The sequence below is a fragment of the Molothrus aeneus genome, chromosome 10 (assembly GCF_037042795.1).
Source record: "Molothrus aeneus isolate 106 chromosome 10, BPBGC_Maene_1.0, whole genome shotgun sequence".
In the NCBI taxonomy this organism is placed as follows: domain Eukaryota; kingdom Metazoa; phylum Chordata; class Aves; order Passeriformes; family Icteridae; genus Molothrus; species Molothrus aeneus.
The window spans coordinates 2,630,009-2,655,280 of record NC_089655.1 but is presented as its reverse complement, the minus strand read 5'-3'; the positions used below and the strand labels follow the sequence as shown (position 1 = coordinate 2,655,280).

General features: G+C 39.5%; 1 protein-coding gene across 3 annotated transcripts in view; it reads left to right on the top strand.

Annotated features, from left to right (window-relative positions):
- PER2 (period circadian regulator 2) overlaps positions 1 to 23,070 on the top strand; it is a 50,675-nt gene extending 27,605 nt beyond the window's left edge. For all 3 annotated transcript variants that reach the window (XM_066556513.1, XM_066556510.1, XM_066556512.1), the window contains 17 exons: positions 1,477 to 1,528; positions 2,869 to 3,011; positions 3,202 to 3,280; positions 7,628 to 7,734; positions 8,407 to 8,560; positions 8,737 to 8,845; positions 9,351 to 9,482; positions 10,632 to 10,728; positions 11,239 to 11,395; positions 11,478 to 11,605; positions 13,099 to 13,272; positions 13,530 to 13,790; positions 14,528 to 15,375; positions 17,061 to 17,247; positions 17,759 to 17,951; positions 19,500 to 19,650; positions 20,596 to 23,070. In XM_066556513.1, the coding sequence (XP_066412610.1) occupies positions 1,477 to 1,528; positions 2,869 to 3,011; positions 3,202 to 3,280; positions 7,628 to 7,734; positions 8,407 to 8,560; positions 8,737 to 8,845; positions 9,351 to 9,482; positions 10,632 to 10,728; positions 11,239 to 11,395; positions 11,478 to 11,605; positions 13,099 to 13,272; positions 13,530 to 13,790; positions 14,528 to 15,375; positions 17,061 to 17,247; positions 17,759 to 17,951; positions 19,500 to 19,650; positions 20,596 to 20,745 (3,122 nt within the window). In that variant the 3' untranslated portion in view covers positions 20,746 to 23,070. The remainder of the gene's footprint in view (positions 1 to 1,476; positions 1,529 to 2,868; positions 3,012 to 3,201; positions 3,281 to 7,627; positions 7,735 to 8,406; positions 8,561 to 8,736; positions 8,846 to 9,350; positions 9,483 to 10,631; positions 10,729 to 11,238; positions 11,396 to 11,477; positions 11,606 to 13,098; positions 13,273 to 13,529; positions 13,791 to 14,527; positions 15,376 to 17,060; positions 17,248 to 17,758; positions 17,952 to 19,499; positions 19,651 to 20,595) is intronic.
- The last annotated feature ends 2,202 nt before the right edge of the window (positions 23,071 to 25,272 follow it).

Here is a 25,272-nt window from a genome sequence, read left to right as displayed (position 1 = left end):
CAGCAGCAGATACTCCTCTGACCTTCCTGCAGTCACACAAATGCAAATACTGATTTTGGATGTCCTTCCATCCTTCCCCATCACTTCTTGAGGGTGTAGCACAGGGTCATTATTAGAACACCTCTGAACAACACCAGGTGTACAAATCTATTCTGTAAATCAGCAAGACTTGTCTCTTGGCTCAAAGTCTTCTCAATGTCATTATTTATCAGTTCTCATTCCCCTTTCAGCCAGATGATGAATGAAAACAAAGTAGGAATTCATGCTGAATGGTGAATTTGCTTTCCACTTGTACTAGCAATCAAATGAAAACAATTTTTCTTCACATTTTCTCTTCCTCAAGTGTAAAGGGGACAATGCTCTGTCTCCTTCCTTTTAAAATAGTTATGATTTGAATACTGGACACCTTGATTATGGTGTAGAAAAAGGTATTTCAGCTGTCATCACTGACACTCACCAAGTGTAATCACAGCTCTCTTCTTCTAGCCTTAGAAAAATTATATTAGGATAATTAATGGTGAAGGATCAGATGTCTCAGGGCACTTGATATTTGTTTGTGGTAGGATTGTTTTACTCATGTACCTGCAGCTGTTAGTAATTGAGAAATATCTGCCAACTGTTTCAACTAAATACTTGAAATTCAAGGTCTGCTTTAAATGTTTGAAATTCCAATCCATTGCATACTAAATCTGTGAAGTAAAGCCAGGGTGTGAACCATATTTAATCTGAAAAAACAATCAGCAGTAAACATGTGCTAAGCAATGCAAACATAAAGCAGGTCAGAAGGGACCTTGTGAGTTCTCCAGTGCAACCTCTGGCTCAAAACAGGGTCAGTGGTAAATTATATATAATCCTAATTACTCAGTTTGGCAGGAGTTTTTTGGTTTTGCTTTCTTGAAACATTTTCTGTAGCTTTATTATGTTTGTGTATTTAAAAAATGCAGCAAGTAGAAGTGTGCGCACTCTCTTATGTATTTGTTGCCAAACAATATAATATCCAAAATATTGTGCACTGGAGGCCTTTGAAATGCCAGAGCTTCCCTTGGGAATCAGTGTGTGGCTACTCTGGAAAAGGAGGGAAATTAGCTTAAAACAAGAAAGAAGTCTTCAGGAAAAAGAGAGAAGAGGGGTGCTAGGAAGTGCATTTGATGGTCAGATTTGGGGTCCTAGGTAACCAAACATTTTTGGTCATTGGTAGAAAGTACTGTAAAAATGTTGATAAGAGTAAGCAGCTCAGACTGGAGAGCTGTTTAGATATGTTTAAGAAAAAGACTTGATAAAGCAGGAGCTGTGATTCACACGCCAGCCTCAGAAGCTGAGTGATGTTCAGATTTAGTTGCTTATGATGTACATATGGAGAGTTCAGGGAAAACTGAAACTTAAAAAAATGTATTATCTAAGAAAAAATTCTTACACTAAATATCATCATCTTCTAGTAATTTGTAACTTGTTATGAAATATGTTTAATATTTCTAGAGTCTTCCACCCAGGATTGCATGGAAGAGAAATCTTTTTTCTGTCGCATCAGGTAAGACAATATTGTAAAGCTTAGTGTTGTGTTATGAAACCAAGCATTACATAAGGATTTGACTTTTATAAGAACCATATGGTTTGAACACTTCATGCTTTTTCATAATGTGATTGTAAAGCAAAACACATGCACATCCTTGAGTTGATGAACTGTAGCAGCTACAGAGAAAATGGAACTGATTTCAGGAAGTTCCATCTTGGGAGTTAATCCCTGTGAGTATGGACTTTGTGCCATAAAGGAAGGTGGTACAGCATCTCCTCCTGCTCTGGAAAGCCTTTGGGTCATGGAAATAGAACTGTTCAGCACCTGCTTCAGTCTCCTTCATTCTAAAAAACCAATGGCTCAGATTTATCTCAGGTATCCCCTAGGAAGATACTCAAGGGTTACTTGACTTTGCTCTTTTGTCCTCTGGTTAAGAGAGGACACAATTCTTTAATTTGCTTTTCTTCCTTCTTTTCCTGCCCCAATCACTCCTCTTTAGTTTTGGGGGGTTTTTTATTTATTTAGTAAAAGCTGGCAATTTAGTTCATGTTCTTTCATGTGCGCTTTGAGTTCTTGATGCTTACTGCCTCTCTGGCAGCATTTCTGAAGCAAAAATAGTGGATCCAATTATTTAATTACTTCTGGAGTAAATAGAAATACTTACTATCGAGGTATGAATAAACTTGAAATGAATTGGAGGTAATGCAGAGCTCCAGAGTGTTGCATTGCATGTGCTGTAGAAATGTTACTGGAGATTTTTTAACTGCTTGTGTTACTGGAGATTTTTTGTCCAACTACCGCTTTCAAAAGCTTTACTTGTATTTAGCTCTGCTGTTATAAACTTATTACAACTGATTCTTCTTTGGTCACTGTGTAAATGGTTGTTGTTTTCATTACTGTGTTTGCATTCTGGTTAAGCAAACACCTGTTATTAGATATTGAGTCTTCACTGCTTCTAAACTGGAATAAATATTGATTAGAAGATGACCTTTGTGTTAACTCAGGGGGTATAGCAGGCTTCATAAAAAAGCCCTGTAAATTCATCCCTCTGAAGGAGAACAAAGTAACTTAATTTATTGTTTGAGCTGGTTTTCTATCAGACTTCCATGTAATGCTGCTGTGGATATTGTTTCAGGCAGTAGAGAGAACAGCACAATCTTTATGGAAGTTGGTATACAAAGGATACCATCAGAATTAGGTTCTCTTCCACCAAAAAAAAAAAGTCAAGCTAAGATCTTGGGTGCTATTTTAGTAGCTAACATGCAGTTCTTGTGTCATGAGGGAAATGCATAAATTAAAATTGTGTTCAGTGTAAGATGAATCTGTTGAAATAATTAACTCTCTTTAATTATTAGTGCGGGAAAGGAGCGGGAAAATGAGATTTGCTATCACCCATTCCGGATGACTCCCTACCTTATCAAAGTGCAAGACCCAGAAATAGCAGAAGACCAGCTTTGCTGTGTGTTGCTTGCAGAAAAAGTCCATTCTGGTTATGAAGGTAAGCATTGAGTGCACAAAGACTGGCTTGCTTTCCTAAAAGTAAGATGCGTTCAAGCTTTATTAAAATGAAAGAGAATTGTTTCTGTTCTCTGTCCTTGCTGCTTTCCTCTATGCTCTTGGGACTGGCAGCTTGAAGTACTATGTGTGCAAAACCCCCAGTTGCTAATGTGCTTTTATTTTTCTCTCAGCACCCAGAATTCCTCCTGACAAAAGGATTTTTACAACTACGCACACACCAACCTGTTTGTTTCAGGATGTAGATGAAAGGTAACTTAAAAAAATTATTTTTAAATTTACTGATGAGCAAGCTATCCAATATCTTGGCAGGATTTAAGGTGTCTGTATGGGGTTAAAAATCATGCAACTACTGAAGGGTGTTTAACCTAAGAAAAGCACATCCCCCCCCCGTTTTCACTATGCATGAGAACACATTACACTGGTATTTAAGTGCCTGCTAACAACTTGTTCTTCCACTTTCCTTCCCTCTTGGGAAATTCTGGACATAAATTCAAACAATGAATCCACGTTCAAAAGAATTCCTGTGCTGCCAGTTATTACCTGTATGAGACATTTAGGTGTGGGTTTTTTGGTTTTTTAAGTTTGATTCAGCACGTGTGCTGCTGTTGCTCTCTGCTGGCCCAGGGACAGCTAGAGGTACAGCTTTTGAATACAACATTAGAACTTCTAAAAAAAAGGTATATAAAAACAATTCAAATTGCACTGGCTGAAGGCTTCAAATTGCTTTGATAGTCATAAAAGCTGGTTAGAGTAAGTATTTACAGCCTAAATTAGAAACAAAAATGCCACCTGTGATCTTAATGTATATACAAAGACTTAGGAACTGAGGTCTAAACCTTTCATAGAATCGTTTAGGTTGCAAAAGGCCTCTAAGATCATCAAGTCCAGCACTAAGCTCTGTCCCTAAATGCCTCATCTGCACATTTTTAAATACTCTGGGGATGGTGACTGCACCCCTCCTGTGGGCAGCCTGTTCCTTGACAACCCCTTCCATGAAGAAATGTTTCCTAATAGCCAGTCTAAACCTGCCCTGAGGCCATTTCCTCTTGTCCTGTCAATTATTCCCTGGGAGAATCAATTCTCTCACCCAATTTGCTGTTGTCTGCAAACTGATGGAGGGTGCTCTCCATGCCCTTGGCCAGATCATGGATAAAGACATTAAACCCAATCGTGAGCCCTGGGGACTTGACTTGAAAAGAGAATTCATGTATTCCTGAGTTGAAAACACTGCCTTTCCCCTTCCTTTTCCACTTCCTTGATATGTTCTTTGTGATGGTTTCTGATATTTGGTGCTTTATTTTGATTTTTTTTTTCTCCTTAGCAAAACCCAAGTAAGCTGCAATGTTAACATCTGACTGCTGAGATTCTCCCATTTGTTTTTAAACATTCTAAGAATGCTAAAATTTTCTTTGGAGGTTGAGATGGTGGGGACGTCTTCAGAGAGAGTAGGAGCATAATGGACAATTTTGAGATTCTGGGGTATTTTTGGGGTGGAAATCTAGTTTCTAAAAAAAATATTTCATTCTTGGCAAAATCCTTAAATGCAGCAGAAGAGAAGGGGATTGGGGAAAGGAGGTTATTGTGATGTTTGACTAAGATGGAGTCAAGGTAAAAAGAACACTGCTTGACTTCTGAGACAGTTTTACCTGTAGAGAGGCAGATGTTGTGGCTGAGCTCCTGGAGGATAGGCAGTGAAATGCTGACAAACTCTTTTTCCATGCTGTGGTTTATACAGTCCCTCTCAACAGCTCAAGTTGATAAAAGCACTTAATCCACTGTAATTGTGTCTTCATGGATTTTTCTCTCTCCTTCATTTCCAAGCTTCAAGCCAGCTGCAGAGTGGGTTTATCTCTGCAAAGAGGCTGAGGGCACAGTGCAAAGCTTCTGTTCCCCTGTGCATGCACAGCTCAGTGATCTCCAGTGGTCATTTAACAGCAATGGCAAAATTGCTGAGTGGAGAGCCTTGCCCTTATTCTTGGGCTTGAGTGGAGCAGTAAATCCTTCCTTGTGAATCCTATGGAAGCTTCTTTCCTGTTAGTTTGATGTTACCACTTGTTCTCAAGTACCATTTTTCTAACACTTCCAGTGAGGGTTGCTATCTTGGTCTGAAATTAGGACTTTGTGTTATTTATTTCTGTTCTTGTGATTGTGTAGTTGATTTTTAATTATTTAACTCCCGAGAGCATTGGCAGCCTGATAAATGTTTACCAAGATATGCATATGCAGTTTGTTACTCTTAAGTTCTCCAGGGTTTGGTGGAAAACACAAAGCAAGAGTTTCTTAAAGAAAGCAGAATCTTAATATTTGAAAATGTGCAACTGAGCACCTGCTGTTGACTGAGTGTTGTTCATACCATAACCCTGAAACTGTTGCTTGACATTAAACCCAATCCTGAACCCTGGGGACAAATACATATAGGAATGATCCATTTAATTTCAAGAAAATATTTATTTTTACTTAATTTACTCTGTGCAGAGATTGACCTGCAGAGATCAGACAAATATGCATTTTTCCAACCCATGAACACGGACTGATTACAGAAATTAACTTTATGCATATTTGTCTGATCTCTGCCTTAATATATTTGATATTTCACACATTTACTGAGTGTAAGTTTGTAGTGGAATGATCTTTGTAAATTAATTTAAAGCAGTTTTGTGTGTAACTTACAATAATAATATAAAGAAACTTCCTATTCATGTTTTTTGACACTTTAAATGTCGTTCTATGAAACACAAACTAAACTTGGCAGCATCTCCTCATCAGCCATTCTTATGCCACATGTGTATTTGCATTCATAAAATTAATTTATTAACTTAACCTCTGAATTTTTATGAGTTATTCATTATGAGGAAGCATAACGATGCCAAGATATCATTCTCAAATACAGCATTATATGAGCACTGAAGGGCTGCTTGGAAGGGACTGCTGGAGCTCTTGGTTCTGTCCTTTTGCTTGAAATGAAACCTTGCCCAGTCCTGGCTAAGGTCAGCTGTGGCCTTGTCTCAATAATGCCTGAAAACTTTCAGAGACAGAGATGACTCAATCTGTATGGAAACCTCCTGTGTTGCACTGCTCTGTTAGAAACCTTTTCCTAACATCCAGCATCAGCTTTCCAGACTCCAGTCTGGGACCATTGCCTGTAGTTTTATTGCCTGGCACCATCAGGAAAATTTAACTCCACTTTTGTAACTCCTCTTTCCAGCAGTGTGGGAAGTCCTGGATCATCTTTTAGTTTCCTTTTCATCAGAGCAGGCAAGGCCAGCTCAGTCTCACATTGTAGATCCCTGACTTTCATAAAGCAGGTGGCAAAGAGGAGCAGTGCTGAACAGAACCTTCTTATGGTGTTATTTGATGAAGCCTTGGCTAAAGTTGTTTGGAGTTGACTGAGATTTTAAAGTCCTCATGTGCTTTGAACTTGGCAGCACTTCTAAATGTCAATGTGTCAAAGGGATCTGGTTTGGTATGAGTTCCCTGCCAGTTTTCTGCTCTGTTGCTTTAGTTCATCTACAAGCTTTTAAGACTGATTATTGAGCTAATTGCTTTGATAATAAGGCATTAGTTGCTCTCCACTTTCCCCTCTCAGGCTCTTTGCTGGAAGGGTATGTTTGATGTTTTGGGGAACTGATGTAATTCCAGTGGGTTGTTGGAAGTGCAGTGTTGAAGGCATTTGCTGATAATGCTTTTGGGTTCCTGCCTGACACAGATCCCCTGTCTGGGGCTGAGTTCTTCCTTAAAGCTGTTCAGATACTCAGGTATCTCCCTGGCCCTGGGCCTTTGGCAGTGAGTGGGGCTGGGGGGAGATACACAGCATTTTGAGCTTACAGAAGGACTTGCTGGCATCTGGCAACTTAAACATCACTGAGTTGTGTTGACTTAGTACATTTTTTTTTTCCAAAGCACATTTTCAGTGGTTAACCTTCAGGGTAGGGTGCAGAGTGGTATTTGTGAACTTACACTCTTTATCCTTAATGCAAATGCTTGAAGTGATCCATAAAAATTGTTTTGTCACATGAATTAGTTTTTCACATCACTAGAAGCGGTCATGGATAACGTGCAGGAATTCGGTGCCAATGCTTTGAATTTTCTAGTTAATAAGCTTGCTCCCTTGCAGCTCCTCTGAGCTGAACTCTTCACCTGCCTGTGAGAAAGTTGTCTTCAGTGCTGGTCAGCTCCCCTGGTGCTAGTTCAGCTGTGGTAATCCTGTGATCCTTAGCCATGGCTCCCAGCCAAGGGATTGGGGTACTATTTACCTTCAGGAGAGTTTTACAAGATTAAACTTCATTAATGCTCTTTTAAAATTGGGGTAAGTATTTATCCTCTAAAGTTAGGCAGCAAAGAAAGGACAGAACTGCTGTAGCAGACTCCTTGATTTGGTCTAAGCACCATCCTAGAAACAAACAAAGCCTCCCTTGCCCTAAGTCTGTGACTGTTGTTAACTTGGCACTGCTTTTTAATCAAATGTAAACTTAAAATTATTCATTCTCTTCACAGGAAATGCAGCAAAGAACTCTTAAAATGAAAACATTTCAAACATGAAATGTACATTTATTCTACTTGATTTTTATTATGTTTTCTGTGTCTTTCTTTCTCCAGAGCAGTACCTCTGTTGGGATACCTACCTCAGGATTTAATAGGAACACCAGTCTTGGTACATCTTCACCCAAATGACAGACCCTTAATGCTAGCAATTCACAAAAAAAGTATGTAACTTCTTACTGTGTAGAAATATCCATTTTTTTCTTGAACCTAATTAAAATTACTATAAAGACCTCAACAAGTAGTAGTAGAAATTTAATTGTGACTTTGATTCTTTTCCACAAGTAAATACTGAATCTTTTACTGCACAACTTGATTCTTAATGCAAATCCATGAAAATGAGAAATGACTCAGTTTTGTACTTTCAAAGAAGAATACATATCTATTGTAAACAAATTGGCTATAAATTAATATTTCATACATAAAAGTATGAAATGAATGAAAGTATAAAAAAAAGTATGAGAATGATGTGAAAGAAGTTGTCATATCTTACATGTTACTCTTTCTTATTTCATGGACAAGAAAATAAGAGCCATTCTGGCAAAGTTTGTAAAGCCACTTCTTCAGCCTTCTTTAGTTTATTGTATTCCAAAGGTGATTTTCTTGACCATAGTCCAGTAAATTATGAAGATCTGCTTATTCTGGTAGCTCAGAATTTCTAAATGATTCAGTGTACCCAGTATTTGTTCCCTCAAGTGTCATCTTCCTCCATAAAGAGGAAGTACATTGACTGTCCATTCCCTCCATGAATGTACAGTTCATTGTAAAATCCTGAATTGTTCCGTGGAATTGTGCAAACATTAATCTGAAATTTCTGTTTGATTCCTTCATTGCAGTTCTTCAGTATGGAGGGCAGCCTTTTGACTATTCACCAATCAGGTTCTGCACTAGGAATGGAGATTATATCACCATGGACACCAGCTGGTCCAGTTTCATCAACCCTTGGAGTCGAAAAGTTTCATTTATTATTGGGAGACACAAAGTTAGGACGTAAGTCAGGATATTTTTGTTTTTCCCTCCTTCAGGTTTACATAGAGATCCTTAAGATGAAGGAACAGACTAAGCATTAAACTCTGTGTAGGATATGTAGGTGGTAAATTGAAAGTGGTCTCTGTGGTTGAAACACCTGAATTTGCAGTGAGCTGGTGTCTGTTTGGTTTCTGCAGGGGTCCCTTAAATGAAGATGTCTTTGCTGCTCCCAACTACACAGAGGACAGGATCCTGCACCCCAGCGTTCAGGAGATCACAGAGCAGATCTACAGGCTCCTCCTGCAGGTACAGCAGGGCCTCTGCCCCTTCCTTCCCTGCTCACACCCTGCTGCCACAGCCTCTCTGTCCTGCTGCCACATTGGCTGGGGCTGCTCCTACTCTGCTGGAGTTGGTGGCTGCAATCCTTGGAATTCCTTGCACTCATCATTACCACACGAGACTTACTGAAGTATGTTAAAGCTCCACTTGATATCTTAAGAATTTTGTGTATTTGTGGGGTCCTCCAGATAAACAAACAAAAGAAGACCAAAAAAAAAAAACCCCAAAAAACCAACAAAAACCAAAAAACCACCCCAAAACAGAACAAAAAAAAACCAACTAAAAAACAAAAAAACCACCCCAAAACAAAACAAAAAAACCCCAAAAAAGAAAACAGCAAAAAAAACCCAAGCAACAAAACACCCAACATAAAATAAAATCGCTTTTCCTGACATGGAATTACTGGTGTCCTGAGGTGGGTATGTGTATACAATACATACATACATATATTTTTTTTATGTTGTTTTAACAGCCTGTACACAACAGTGGATCCAGTGGCTATGGGAGTCTGGGTAGCAATGGTTCACATGAGCATCTGATGAGTGTGGCATCCTCCAGTGACAGCACAGGAAATAATAATGAAGACACTCATAAGGATAAACCAGTAGGTTTTTGATTTTTCTCATTCAAGTATGTGGCACAAAAGAAACTAAGTGGGGATTTTTAACTTTTAGAATAATGTTTTCAAATTAGAAATATGAGAAAGGGTAAAGAAAATGCCATCTTTCTTTTTTTGTTTAATACAGAAATACTCTTTTGTCTGAGGGAATAAGCATTTCTGGTGTAGATGAAGCCTCAGGGTACTGAAGCACAGTGATAGACAGGAAAGTCAGTGTTACAGAGAATTTAAACCTGTAGAGTGTGTTCACTTAATCTCTCTGTTACATATTATATGCTGTGTTTCTTGGAAAACCAGCCAGATATGTGAAAGCAGTTTCTTTTGGGAGGAGAAAGTCTGTAATTACTGTTTTCCCAAATGAAAGAAAGAAGATTAAATGCAGTAATACCAGCAGAACCAAGGGATAGCTTGACCCTGGTCGCTTTTAATGTCGCAAAAAGACAGCATTTATATAGAATGAAATAAATTAAATGGAATAAAACAATTTTCTAGTTTGTGCTTAGAACTTTACTTTGTTTAATTCTGAAAGCCAAAAATTTTCCTTGATAAGTTGTATTGCTTGTAGGCTAATTCTCCCAAATCTGATTTGTGCTTCTGTGATCAGACTTTGCAGACTCCTACTCTTGCCAAGGTGCTCACTTTCCTGGCTTTCAGTTCTTAAACACTGGTGGAGTAAGCAGATGAAGTCTCAGGATTTCTTATTTAACAGGGAAATAGTTGCCTGGCATTCCTTCACTATTTCCACAGACAATGAAGGCTGTTACAGTCCAGTTCTGTTACATCCTCTCAGTGTTTGGTTAGACTTTAGGGTTTTTTACCAAGTGATAGGTTTGTTTTTTTCCTGAAGTCATCTTTGTAATGGGTATTTTCTATTTTCCTAGCCAAGTTATTCAAACAGATTAAAAGGAATAGAGAGTAATTCTTTGCAGGAAACATACTTTAAATTTCTTCTCTTCCCAACTCCAAATTTCTGCAGCTGCACAATAAAATTGTATATATACATATTTCTCCTGTGATCAAAATAATTGCAAGATAGAGATTAACTGAGGTTAGATTTAGTCTACTGAGGAATCACTGTGCATAATGTTTTATGTCAAAATTTTGAAATAACTGTTCTTCCTAAACTGCTTTCAGGAGGTTTGTCAATATGCCCGTAAGGTCAAGAATAAAGGCCAGCATATTTTCACTGACAGCAAAGCAAAACTGGACTCCAAGAAAGAGTCTTTGGCAGGTAAGACATGAGCAGTTCCTAGTCTCCTGTGCTGCTGCCTTGGATAATATGGCAGCAGGAATTTTTTCTAGTTGAGCTCTATTCAATGCATAACAACAGCATTTTATCAATTCAGATTTTATTGTCCTGTGTCTCTCTACTGTGCCCAGGAAAATACTGTGTTTGAATCAATGGTGGTGTAACACAGTTAAGGTTGTCTTGAAATAATTTAAGTGGGCACTAGAGTTGTCCTCATCCTGAGTGGGTTTCAACACTAATTATATATATTCTCTTACAGCCATAGTGTCTATTCCCTTTGGATCCATATGCAATCTAATTAAACTTTGTAACTCCAAGCACCCATAAGGACAGGCAAATGTTTACATAATATTCATTTATTGGTGCATTACAGTGGCTAATTCTTGACCTGCTAAACATGTAGAAATGAAAAACCTTTACTACTGTTGCTTTTAGGAGAGTTTGTAAGGATTTTATGTCTTAAATGCATAATAGCAGTATCTCCTTCCACAGAAAAACAGAATACTGCTGGTGGCCAGGTGAAAGGTGTAGGGGGAAAGGATACTGCAGGAACAGTTGCTCCAAAAAATGTGACTACTGAAGAGCTGGCTTGGAAAGAGCAACCTGTGTATTCCTATCAGCAGATCAGTTGTTTGGACAGTGTCATCAGGTGAGCAACCTGTGAGTAAATTACTCTTGACCTCTGGACACAGGACTAGTATGTCTAATATTGCTAAATCTTTGTATTTTAGGTACTTGGAGAGTTGTAATGTGCCTGGTACAGCAAAAAGAAAATGTGAGCCTTCAACTAGTGTTGCATCACTGAGTTCTGGAGTTCATGAACCAAAAGCAGCTGATAATTCTATCCAGCCTTTGGGAGGTAACTCCACATCACAGCTTTCTCATAGCTGAGTTTTGCTGGCAGGCAGTTGGATGCTTCTTTGCAAAATAATGACAAGTGTATCTTAGGCATGACCTCATGGCTTCTTTCTCAGGGTTTGATGTTGGTGATTTAACTTTTAGCATTAATATCTTCCTTACAACTAAAATACCGAGTAGTTGATGCATATAATATGCATATGCATATCTGGATTGTAGATGCAATAAACTAATTTGTACTGTGCAAAATACAGTAGGATTTTGAGGTTCAAGACTTGAATCATTATCAAATGTAGGAAGTTTATTTCACAGTTAGGACTTGTAAGAGCAATCAGCTGAAGAACCTAGCAGCTAATTAATTGCAACAAAAATACACATCTTAGTTTTCTGCTTAAAAAAAAGGAACAAGAGAAGATAAAATGCAGCATTGGAATGCTCTGTGTTTTGTAAGATGTTAGAACCCAATGTTCATCCATGAAACAAAAAGCTGGGGATTACTGAGGCAAGTTGTCTAAAAAGTCTGCTGCAGACAGAAACATTCAGTTAATTTTTTAGGCCTTAGATGTAGTATTTACATAGTCCCTTGTCAGGATGGGGAGCTAAGTGAAGATTTGTAACTGGTTAGTCCAAGGACTGTGAGATTGGTAAAGAACTGCATGCAAATGAGAGATTGGCTCATTCTACCTTGTCATTATATGAGGCTGAAGGGAGAGTGTCCAGTGGAGTTTCTCAAAAATTGGTTGTGGCAATGATCTTAGCTATTTGATGAGCTTCAAAAAGAAGTTCTAATGCAGCTTTTAGAATCAAATTAGAAGGTATCAGTAGAGCAGGAACAAAGAGTCCTACAGCAGGGATTGAAATGCTGTAATTTGGAGTATCTGTGGTTCTGGTTGGCAGGAGATGATGTGGGTCACCAGCTCTTTGCTGCACTGATGACTGAGACAGATGAAGTCCCCAGTCAGGAAAAAGGCAAACTTTAGATCTTAAATATGTGTTATGGAAGTATTCCTATGAGAGGAGGAATGTTTTAATGCTGCTTTGTGAGGCACTGCTCTGACCTCTGCTGGATTACTGTGTGAAGCTTTCAGGGGAGAGAATTTTAAAGAGCTGGATGCTCAAAACAAAGCTCTTACAGTAACCAGCTAATGAAAGAAATCAGTGTACAACACTGTGGGAGCTGGGGCAACTTACTCTTGGGCTGGAAGAGACTAGAAAATTTCTTCCAAAATTGTGCCATGAAAGAAGAGTGAAGACCAGAAAAAGAGGAAAATATCCCTTATTGAAAAGGTTTGGTTTGGCTGTGTATGGGCTTAGAGGATTGCATTTGTTGCTCCACAGTCATTCTATTCCTGGAATAGAATGTAAAGTAAAAAGTTCACTTTTTTGTCTTGTCAAGCACACTTTGGCCTTTACTGTTTTGCAGCCCTAGCAGCATGTAACTTGAATTTGCTCTTGTTTATGTTCAGTAAGCTGCAACTTTCTTTCTTTTAACAGATCCTGCTGTGTTGAAGGCATCTGGTAAATCGAGTGGTCCCCCAGTGGTTGGTGCTCACTTAACATCTTTGGCTTTACCTGGCAAGCCTGAAAGTGTTGTGTCCCTCACCAGTCAGTGCAGCTACAGTAGCACCATTGTTCATGTTGGAGACAAAAAAACACAACCTGAATTAGGTAGGATTTTTGCTAATATTTTTTCTTCAAGATGGCAAGTGCTAGCAAGTTCAAATTTGAGACATGTGAACTGCTGATGTCTGCTCATGATTTACATTTTCTTCCAGCCAAGGTGGCCTTAGGAAACGGAATAAATAGGGATGGAATGTGTAATCTTAAACTTGCAGCAAAATTATTACAGAATTGTAATACCTTAAAAATGCATGTACAGGGTTTTCTTGGCTTCATCTTGAGTATTTTGCCTTCTGTTCCTGTAGAAATGATAGAAGATGGTCCAAGTGGAGCAGAAATCATAGATGGCCAACTTCTTGCCCCTCCATCCAGCTCTGCACACATAAATCAAGAGAAGGAGCCATTTAAAAAACTGGGACTTACAAAGGAAGTGCTTGCAGTGCATACACAAAAAGAGGAGCAGAGCTTCTTGAACAAATTCAAAGAAATAAAGAGATTTAATATTTTTCAATCACACTGCAATTACTACTTACAAGATAAACCAAAAGGACGGCCTGCTGAACGTGGTATGGCAATAGTTTTCACCATAAAACTGGTATTTATATAGAAAGTAAATCCAGTTGGGAGGGCATTTCTATTTTTAGTGGTTTTGTGGGGCCAGTGTGAACAGTGACAGTTGCATGCTATTTTCAAAACCCGCAGAAAAAATTTCTGACAAATCTTGCTCAAAGATTAAAGTGGAATATTGCTTTTAGTTACTAAAATGGACATTTTAGTAACTAATATTTTGATTTTTGTCTGTTCTCTCTACTATTACTGTCATGCATCTACTCTCAAAGGACAAAAAAACCTTCTTTAGAATGTTTGCCTTACTGTATCTGTGCTTGTATTCCCTTGCTTTTCTTTTCCTTCTGTCTTGCCATCTGTGTTTTGTTCAGATTTGTGGTTTTGTTTTGTTTTCAGCTCCTTTGTTTTCCAGTTTTCTCCATTCCACTGTTGTGTAATTGGTGAGACAATCTGATAATTGTTGCCTTTAAGGTAATAATGTGATCAGCAGGATGGAAATGGCAGAGAGTAGCAGTAGTGGTGAGATTGTTTTGTTTATTAGGCCTAGGAGCTCTGGATGGCATTTTCAGAAGTGCTGTCTTTGTTCTCATTTGGGCAGTGACTTGACTTGGAACAGAAGTTAGACACTGCTAAGCATTTTTTTCAGATTTTTATCTTAACTTTTTAATTTAAATAGTTACACAGGTCCTGTATAGCTGCATCCTCAGAACCTTTCTTACAGCTTTTCCTTTTGCAGGTGGCCGTGGACAGAGAAACGCCACGTCTGGGACGGATCAGCCGTGGAAGAAGAGCGGGAAGAACAGGAAATCGAAGCGCATTAAACCGCAGGAATCCTCGGACAGCACAACTTCTGGGGCCAAATTCCCGCACCGCTTCCCCCTGCAAGGGTTAAATGCCACAGCCTGGTCACCCTCAGAGACGTCCCAAGCCAGCTACTCAGCAGTGTCCTTCCCCACTGTCATGCCTGCCTATTCCCTTCCCGTTTTCCCAGCAGCGGGGACGGTGCCACCGGCTCCTGAAACGTCACTCTCTGGTTTCAGTCACTTGCCAGACTCTGCAAACACTTGTCCCATGGGGCCATCCCAGTTCTCTGCACCTTTCATGACCCCTGTGGTGGCTCTCGTGCTCCCCAACTACGTGTACCCGGAGATGAACAATAACTTACCTCAAACGCTTTACCCCGGCCAGCCCAACTTCCCTGGCCATCCCAGCTTCTCCTCGCAGCCGGTGTTCCCAGCACAGCCCCCCTTTGCCACAGGCAGCCCCTTCCCACAGCAGGCGTTTTTCCCAGCGCAGCCATTCCAGTACAACCCCCCAGCAGAGCCTGAGAGGGCCCCCATGGCCGAGCCCCGCCAGGACCCCTCCCGTTCCTGCACTCCGCAGTCGCCGCCTCCTCAGGACCAGGCTTCACCTCCACTCTTCCAGTCCAGGTGCAGCTCTCCCCTGAACCTCCTGCAGCTGGAGGAAACCACAAAGACTGCAGAGAGCGGGGCTGCTGCGGGGTTACACGGAGCTCTGGCCGAGGAGGGAGCCATGGGCAACATCGGCACAGCAGACAACGGCAGCGGCAAGGAATCCTTACCTGTGAGTCTGGGTCACACCCCTTCTCCTGCAGCATTTCCAGTCCTTCCCCTTCCAGGGCAACTTGGTAACAATAGACAGAAGTTATATAATGCCTGGAGCATTACAAATGTAATTGGTAAATTCACAATTGTAGCTGGTAAATTCAAACTTGAGCAAACTGAACAAAAGGTGAAGTCCAAACATTAGAATAGCCTCAACCTTTAAAAATTAAATCTGCCTCATCATTCTTCTAAAGTTACACTAGGAAACTTGGAAATATACCCTGAAAGAGTTTTGTTCCATTTCATTGAAGAAAATAAGAATATGCATAAGCCCACTGAAAACCACTGAAATAAACTAGCACTTTATTTTTAGCAAAAACTTTTATGCTAGTGAATTTGTGTGCATGGGAAAAACAATCTGTAAGTGGTGTGAAAGAAGCTGATTTAAATTAAAACCACATCTGTGTTTACAAACAAACAACCAAAGTAAATGAAGAATTCATCATTTCTTGCAGACCATAACTTCATTTTTGTTTTGTTTGTTGCACTAAAACTGTGCTATTTGGTAACTTCAAGGGTTTTTTTATTGACTTATTTCAGTTTGATAAATCAGTCTAACAAATAAATTGAGCTGTAAAGGTTTCCATGGTAGAAATATGTAAACTATTATTTGTGCTTTCTAAAGGCACCATGGAGTATCATTACAAATGCTGATGGGATGGAGCAGCATCTTGAATTTTTTTTGGCTGCCTCCTTCCATTATTCAGGAATGTGTTCAGGATAAAGTCAGTTCTTTCCATTATTACATGTTTTGCTAAGTTCTGTCAGCCTTAATTGCTAATATTGAATCTTGAAACTGATTTGCAGACAAGTTTTGATTTGGTTAAAAATTATTGTAGTTAATGCTCTTTCCCTTAAAAATAAACAAATTAGTGATCTTGCCTGGGAAGCACCTGAGAACATTTTCTTACTACTCTCAGTGCTGCTCTTCCTTCTCATCTTAAGGAGCTGGAACCTCCCAGCCCACAGAGGGATGTTGCTGCAAATCCTTTGAGGTAGATTACAGTAGGAGCAATTGTTGCTGTGTTGTGAGTGGCTTGGGGAAAGTCTGACTTGTCCAGGACAGGAGGTGCTGCCAACAGTGAACAGGAAATACATTTCTTACTTTCCTATGAAACTATATTATTAATTTTTTGAAGAGAAACGCAGTTGGTCTCCATTCATTATTCCTTGGCATGCTATTGGTCTTTGAATAATCATGTCAACATTAGAATATGAAGTGAAATGGATTTATTACTAATCATTCATGTGATTAGTAATACAGCTATTACATTTAGTAATAAATGCATTAATTAATAAGGCTCATCTCATATGCCCTTCTCATACCAGTTGATCCCATCCTCTTTGTTTGTCTCCTCTAGTTTTGAATGTAGGAATTTTTTTTCCCTAAGAGAAATGTTGAGCTAATTTTGTAAGATGGTCTTGGGTTAAAGTACATGGTGATGTGTAAGTATAGAGAAGTGCTGACAACCTTGTAACCTTTTATTTAAATGGACACTGCAAAACTATGAACTGTTATTACCTTGAAGCATAATTCCTGAGAATTTATTAATTTAAAGCAACAAAGCTATTACATTTAGCAATAAACAGCTTCGATTTTTGGTGTTTGGGGTTTTTAATTTTATTTTTTCTCCTTATCACTAGGCTGAATCTCCAATGGATGCTCAAAACAGCGATGAGCTCTCCATGTCCAGTGTCCTGCTTGACATTTTACTGCAGGAGGATGCATGCTCAGGCACGGGCTCAGCCTCTTCAGGGAGTGGTGTGTCTGCAGCTGCTGAGTCCCTGGGCTCTGGCTCCAATGGCTGTGGCATGTCAGGGAGCAGAACAGGTAACTCAGGCAGCCAGAACCCTCCTGGCACTGCTGAACAGTTTGAGGTGCTGCAAACACCATGAACAGCAAGTGAAAAGCTTTATCTTTGCTCCTGTTGCATAGTTTATTCTTGACTTCTTTCGTACTGCCTTGTACAAATGTTTTTCTGTTGTGCTTGATTTGCAGAATAGAACCTTTTCTAAGTGTGTGTAAAACAGGCATTAAGATATTATGCAGGTATAAAAAAATAATAAAAAAACCATACTCCTTCATGTTCATTTAAAACTTTTAAATTAAAGTGAGCTAATTATTCTGTTGAAAATTACTGGAGATTTTATTTAAGAATTTGAGTTTGTAGAAGATTAATGCAGTTACTCAAGGGTGGAAGTTCCCTCTGTTTAAAAAAAAGAACTAGAATAGTGGTTGTATTTACACATTCAGTTCTCTTTAATCTTCTCTACAGTCAAAAATACTCAGATAATCCATGTATTGGACAATTTATAATGGAATGTTAAATCTCTGTTTACAGGTAGCAGTGAAACTAGTCACACCAGCAAATACTTTGGCAGCATTGATTCCTCAGAGAATCATCATAAAACCAAAATGAAGACAGAAATGGAGGAAAGTGAGCACTTCATCAAGTATGTGCTGCAGGATCCCATCTGGCTGCTGATGGCCAACACAGATGACACAGTGATGATGACTTACCAGATCCCCTCCAGGTAATGCCACTGGCACAGCCCCTCACACATCCTGTTCAGGAGGAAGGATGTATAGGAATCCCTGTCTCTGCAGAAATAATCTGGTTTTCATGTTTAGCTCAGTGCCAAGAAAACTTTTGCTTCCTTTTTATATTTTGTACACTACACAAGAACTTCTCAAGAAGGAGAAATTGTTTAATTAGGTTTAGCTGTATTTTTAGGTCAATTTCCTGAGTTGAAATGAGCTGTGTGTATTTTTTGGAAGCTGTTCCATAGTTAGTGATTTGTTACTACTTGCCCAGAAAGCCCTGGTGAATGTGCTTCGATCTAGGCATGGTCTGGCTGGAAGATCTCCAGTCCTTGGCTCCTGTCCTTGAGGTGCCACATTCAGTGCAATGCTGCTCTTGGACTTGTGGACTTTTTCTCTGGGTTGTTAACTTCCTTCCATGTGTTCATTCTGCTCCGTAAATTAGGACAAGGAAGTAGAAGGTAAAAATCACCAGGCTTCTCATAAAATAAACTTATTTTAAAAAATAAAAAACTCACTACTTCAGTAGCAAAGAGCAGATACAGGGGAAGAAGGGGTGACAAGTCTGGATTATTTTTTTCAACCTGCTTGTTCATATTTCTTGGGAGCAGTGAATGGTGTTCTGAGAAGAAGTAGAGGTTTCAGTAAAGACAAGCCTTTGAAAGGGCAGGTGAACAAGCTTTCAAAATACAGAAGCACAGGCATGATGGGGAAAGTAAAGAATACATTGTAAGAACTTGAGTGGGGTTTTTTTCCCTAGTTTTAAACATAGTTTGACATTTCTCAGCTTTTGTAGTCTGAAGTGTTGACAGCCACAGGTGGGAATTCCAGTAGCCCATAAAAGCAGCAAAGGCTGCCAAAGAGCAGGATATTTTGGTAAGAAGAGTAAAGTTGATTGTCAGAGTGTGGTGCCCAAGAAGTGAAGTGTAAATCCAACCTGCTCTTAGCTATCCTGTAAAGAAAAGAAATTATTTTGGGTGTCTTGGAGCTTGCTTTCTATTGTTGTCTTTTATAGAGGGATAGAGCTTGTCAATTTGCTGTGGGATGGGTTTTTGTAGGTTTGGATGGAGGTAGGGCATTTGGAGGGAGAGGGAATTTTGGCTGCTGAAACAGAGCTGATTTCTAAAGTTTAGTTCATTCTTGGTGACCTTCTTAAACACATCTTACCACTCCTGCTTTATCTCCTGTGCATTGAGGGTCTGCTTTGGGCTGTCCTCCCTCTGGAGGGGGCTTGGCCCTGCAGCAGCAGCAGAGGGAAACTGGAGCTCTGCTGGTTTCACTGGTGCTGCCTGAATTGCTCTAAGAACACTGTTCTCACTGATGGGATTTGAAAAGACAGTGAGCCAGAGCCAGAGATGTCTGCAAATGCAGAGAGCAGCTGGAGTAATCACATTTCATTTGCTTCCCATATAAGATTTCTAAGCATAACGTTGTGGAACAAAAATAGTCTTTAAAAATGTTAGTATTTGACTGTGTGACCTCACGTAGGCATGAAGCCCAGAAACTGATGAAGCTCAATTTCTAAATGCATTTTATTTTAGGGATTTGGAAACAGTTTTAAAGGAAGATAAGCAGAAATTAAAGCAAATGCAGAAACTACAGCCAAAATTTACAGAAGAACAAAAAAGAGAGCTTATTGAAGTTCATCCATGGATCCAGCAAGGTGGACTGCCAAAAACTGTTGCTAATTCTGTAAGTTTAGTGGGTTAATTACTTTTGCATGTATAATAGTGCTTAAATTATTAGCTGCCTATGTTAGACTCTTCCTTTCCTGTTGCTATGAAAGCTTGGTCAATTATGCATAGGAAAAAAAAAGAAATTCAAGCTTCCATGCAGTGGTTTCTAGCTTGATTCAATTGAGCATAAATCTCCTTTCCAATGGAGGAAATTAAAGTACTGGTGAATACAGTACAAGACATTTCCTTCTTCTTTCTGAATTTCTGTGTCTCTGTTTGAAATACTTCAGCAACTCAGCAGAAACTTCACTACATAAAAATCTCTACTTTATGTGCAGAAATGGATGCCCATTGTTTTCAGAGTACAAAATGAATGGCAATATACTATATAATAATATAAATATAAAAGGGTTTTATAATATAATATAAAAGGATCTATCAGACTTCTCAATCAGGATTGATTCCTCTAAGTAGTTTAATGGCTTGAAAGGGGAAAGAACAAAGCATCCATGCAATTTTATTTGTTTGTGTATCTTGCTTATTCATACACAAATACCTGATTGCATTTTCTTTTCCCTAAGCTTTCTATCATTTGAGGCTTTTTTTGCACAAAAGCTGTCAAACAGAGAGGCTCTGTTTGCACATGAGTGTTTCAAAAGTCATTGTGAAGGAATTGCAGTGGAATCCTCATTGAGGTGTTAATGTCACTGCAGCACTGATCCTACCAGCACCCACCTTGTGGCACAACTGCTTCCAGTTGTGTTCTCAAGTACTTGCATTGATTTCTTGCACTTTATAGAACCATGGTGTGTGGAAAAGTTGTGGAGTAAAATGCATCTGGTAGCTACAGCACAGGTGGAAAGGTTCTCTTGGAATCAAGGATTGCATGCAGGTGGACTGGTGCTTGGAAAAGCTTTTTCCATTTTACTTATGAGTGCTTCTATTCTTTTTTTCTTTTTAGGAATGTATTTTTTGTGAGGACAATATACAGAGCAATTTTTATACATCATATGATGAAGAAATCCATGAAATGGACCTTAATGAAATGATTGAAGATAGTGGAGAAAACAACTTGGTTTCCCTGAATCAAGTCAGTGAAGAACAAACATAGCCTTTGAGCCTGTTGTTTTGAAAATTGCTTCAAAACGACAGTGAAGGATCCACAAAGGTTTTAATCTTTTTATCCAGCTGGATGAATGCAGTTCATAAAAGCAAATGTGTTTTTCTTGCTCTAGAAGAGTCATTTGTGAATGAATCTCTTTTTAAATGGTGGCAATCTCTTCCCAGTAAGGACATTGTTGAAGATGGTATAGCTTTTCTTTAAAAGACTCATTTTGCACTTACATGCCTCAAGTATTTCTTTATAAACTATAGAAACTTTCATTGATGCCTACTGGTTTTTGTAGAGTGGGTTAAGAAGTGCTGCAAATCTCCTCACGTACATACGGTTCTTCAAATCTCCTTTTGGTGATGGTTCAGCATTGTAAATTGTTGAGCAGTTCTGCTTAGTGGCTCTTTAGCATTGTTCTTAATATTTGAAGTGGTCCAGCACAGTAGAAGAAATAACCTTCAAGGAAATCAGTTCACACTTGCCCTTCTCATACCAGTTGATCCCATCCTCTTTGTTTGTCTCCTCTAGTTTTGAATGTAGAAACTTCTTTTGTCTAAGAGGAATGTTGAGCTGATTTTATAAGATGGTCTGGTATTAAAGTTCATGTTGATGTGTAAGTACAGACGACTGCAGACAACTTTGTAGCCTTTTATGTAAATGGACACTGCAAAACTATGAACTGTTTATTACCTTGAAGCATAATTTCTGAGAAATTTTTACTCAAGAAATCCTTATGCTTAAAGATTTAAAAAACTTAAGACCACAGAGGATGCCTGGCCATGCTCCAGTGGCTGTTAGCCAGACCTTGGGGTAACTTCCACCTTTATTGCTGACTTGTTCTGTCAGGAGGCTGGCCATCAGTTTTTCCAATGTGGCTAAACAAACATCAAATTTGTATGTGGCAAGAGAGAATTAGCTGTGTCTTGTCATTTGAACGTAGTTCTCATAAAAAAGAAGTGATTTTGAGAATAGTGTTGACCAACTCTATTTGATTTCCATAATCTCAAATTTAGTGTGGCTGGAATCCTTTGCTGTCGAAGATTTCATTTTAATGCCTCTGAGATTGTATTGACTTGAATGTGTGTTCTTTATGTTCCTGTGCTCTTTATGTCTGTTGGATGTGGGAAGAGAACATGAGAGGCAACTGTTCATGTGTTGGTTAGTAAAAGGACTAATTTAGTCCTTTAAAGCAGTTTAGCTGCTGTATTGCCAGATGTCAGCTGTGAGTCTTGGGATGGAAAATGACGAAAGTTAATTCAATTAACTTCAATATGTTTGTCTTAAAATAATTTTCATGGGAAGCATTTCCTTTTTTAGTAGGATAACATTTCTATTCACTGAAATGTAAGGTTATTTGCATTCTATACAAATATTTCTCTTTCTATACAGGGAGGATGTGAAGTTAGATCTGGCACCAAAAACATGCAAAAATGACTGGTATTGGCTTAGCATAAGAAATAATTTGTTTCAAGTAATTATTTATTAATTGGAAAATTTGCACTGGAGACAGGTTCTGCAGGTAGCAAAGTGTGTCAGCTTGTGAACCAAGCAGAATCACAATTTCAAAGAAGGAGTAGTAAGTATTTTAAATGTGGTGTGAAGCACTGCCCAGCAAGATCTGATGCCTGTCTTTAACACCTCAGCAAGGTTAAACGTAAATATTTGTAAATACAAAGTGAATGAGAAATTTTCCAGTGTTGGTGTTCACGTCCGATGTATTAAATGTTTTAATCATAAATGGAACAGTGCAGCTATACCAGCATAGTAAATATATTTCATTTTTACATGGAGACACAAACATGGACCAGGGTTTGGGAAAAATGAAAGCTTTATATAAAAGGAGTGCATCATCATTATACAAATAATTTTCAAAGACTTCTCTACCACTTTGAACTTCTTTGCTTTAGCATGCTTTTTTTTTTCCCCCGTGTCTTTTTTTATTTGTCCTCATTTCTTTTATTTTTTTTTTCAATGACCATCTTGTAACCATAACTTAGTGAAAGGAAGAGAAAAGTATATTTAGAGCATTTTGTGGATGTGCTTACTTATGGACTTAATCTTGCATCCTTAAAGTGTTTGCATTTACAGGGTGGTATTAAAATATTTTCCTGTAACTTTAAATCTACATGCCTCCATTTATAGATAAGATTCTGAAGCTGTAATTTTTCCAAACTGTTGTAAGATGATTTATTTGTGATGACACTTTGTCAACATGTCAACAATGTTTTCTGTACACTGTGCAATATATTTTGGTTTTGCCACTTGTGACTAATTTTTATGACTTTGCTTTTTAGAAAACTGGTAAATAAAACAGATATATTTTTAGTTGCCTTTTTGTTCCTTGAGGCTTCTGCTCCAAGTAAGAAGTCAGAATATGTGCTTTACTGATGGCATGTGAGCTGGTATTTCAGACTGCAGAGCTTGCTGTGGTGTTAGCTCTGCCTTCCTGTCCTGGAGTGAAACTTCTGCCAGCTTTTCTGACCTCTGACTTCAGTGGTCACGTGGAAGATTGAATCTGTATATGGAGGAGTTGTTCTGAAATCATGTGCAAATGTCCTGGAAGAGCACTTGCAGCTGGGCTCTGTGTTGGTACAATCTGCCAGAGACACCTCTGGTGTTTTTTGCTTTGTTCAGTGTCAGCTGCAGCCCCTGAGCTTTACAGGGCTGGCTTGGGGACAGGGAGCTCCAGTCATGCCCCTTGGATTTGCTCTGTGCAGTGATTTTCAGTGTTCTCTCGAGGTGTGAGGTGTTGTCTTTGAAGGCTGCTAAACTTGCCAGGCTGCAGTGCTGCCCCGTCCATGTTCACTTCTCTGCTGAGTGAGCAGTGCTGGATGGAGCTCAGGGCTTGGACTCCTCCTGTTCAGGAGGGACTCAGGTTGGGAGACCTTCTTGAATTCTTTTTCTCCATGGCTGTGTTGTGAGAGGTTTGGGGAATTTTTTAAGTGGAACAAGCTGAATTGATCATAAAGGGCCCAGATCCTTCTGTCAGCTGCACAGTCAGGGTGTTTGTACCACAGAGCAGTTCAGCTCACAGGGGAATTGCCTCCACACCAAGGGCACAGTGGTGGTGGTGGTGGTGGTGGTGTGCACTTAATTGCCAAGAGCTGCATTTTAAAACATGCCCCTTGAACACATTATCCAAGGCTCTTTGCAATCCTCTGAATTGACCCTAAATTTGTCTGCAGTTCTGTGTCTGTCTGAAAACACTTCTGTCCTAAAGCACCCGGGTTCCTTGCTCAGGTCAGAGAGCAGAGATGTGTTGGTGGAGCTCTGACAGAGCTCCAAACAAACCTGTGTGTCACCCCTGAACCACAGTGCCACCCCTGAACCACAGTGCCACCCTGTGCCACCCTGTGCCACTCCAGAGGTGCTGCCATTTGGATGCAAGTTCTGGTAACAAGAACCTTGGGAGCACTGAGGTGCTGCTGGTGGGATAAACCACCAGGTAAAGTTTCACACTCATTTCTGCTTTTGGTAATTTTTTTTTTCAGTTGTAAATGTAATAAGAGTATGAGTTCAACGCGGTTTCAGGTGTTCACAGACTCCTCCTCGGTGAGGTGTCTTCTGTCAGCACCCAGGGCCAAGGGCTTGCCCTGCAGAGCTGTTGGGAGGAGCCTTTGGCCGGGTTTTTGCCACCTCGGCAGCCCCTAGATGTCACTGGTGTCCTGGGATTATCCTTGGCAGCATTTCCACCCGTTTGTCTTTATTCTGCTTCCTGTACACTGGGGCTCTGGAGTTTGCCATGACATTGTTTGATGTGAGGTGAAAGCTCTGTGGCTTGAATTTCAAATAAGATAATGAGAAATTCATACTGAAGAGCTGTTGGCCCAACGACAGTGAATGCAAACATAAGCTCTGCTTGGAAAAGGGAAACAGAATGCTGAAAGCATCAGCTTTTAGTCCACTTAACAGCTGTCATGAACATAGAGGTGAAAAAAGATGCTGTCCTTACTGAGAATTAAGATCCTTGATGGTTATTTTCTCTCTAAGAAGGGTGGAAAGAACCCAAGGAATTGAGGAGCCTCGGACCCAAAGAAGAGCATGGTGAAACGAGTTGCATGTTTCTCAAAGTAACAAACAGATGACTTGAAGGAGGATAAGGTTTGTAGGTGTAACTTCCAGAAATCCTACTGTTTAATTGATCATAAGTGCCTAGGAGCTTCAGAAATTTATTCAGTATATTCAGAACAAGGTAACCAACAGCTCAGGAACTCCTTTATTTTCAGGGGTGCTACTTGAGGTGTGTAACAGCTGAGTCTCTGCTTCACTGAAACAAAATACCAAACAAACAAAAAACTAAACCCAAACTTCTCCAGGCTGTCCAAGTGGAAAAGTAACATAACCCTGGGTAGAAACTGAGGCAACTGAACTCTCAATCATGGGTATTTCTCTTGGTGCCTGCTGATAAAATGTGAGCTCCAGGAGGCTGCTGTGTGTGTGTGGTGAGCTCCATTCCCCAGGGCCTCTGGCTCTGGAGCTGCTGTGGCAGCACATGAATAGTGTTTAACCTCAGTGGATAATGCCCAG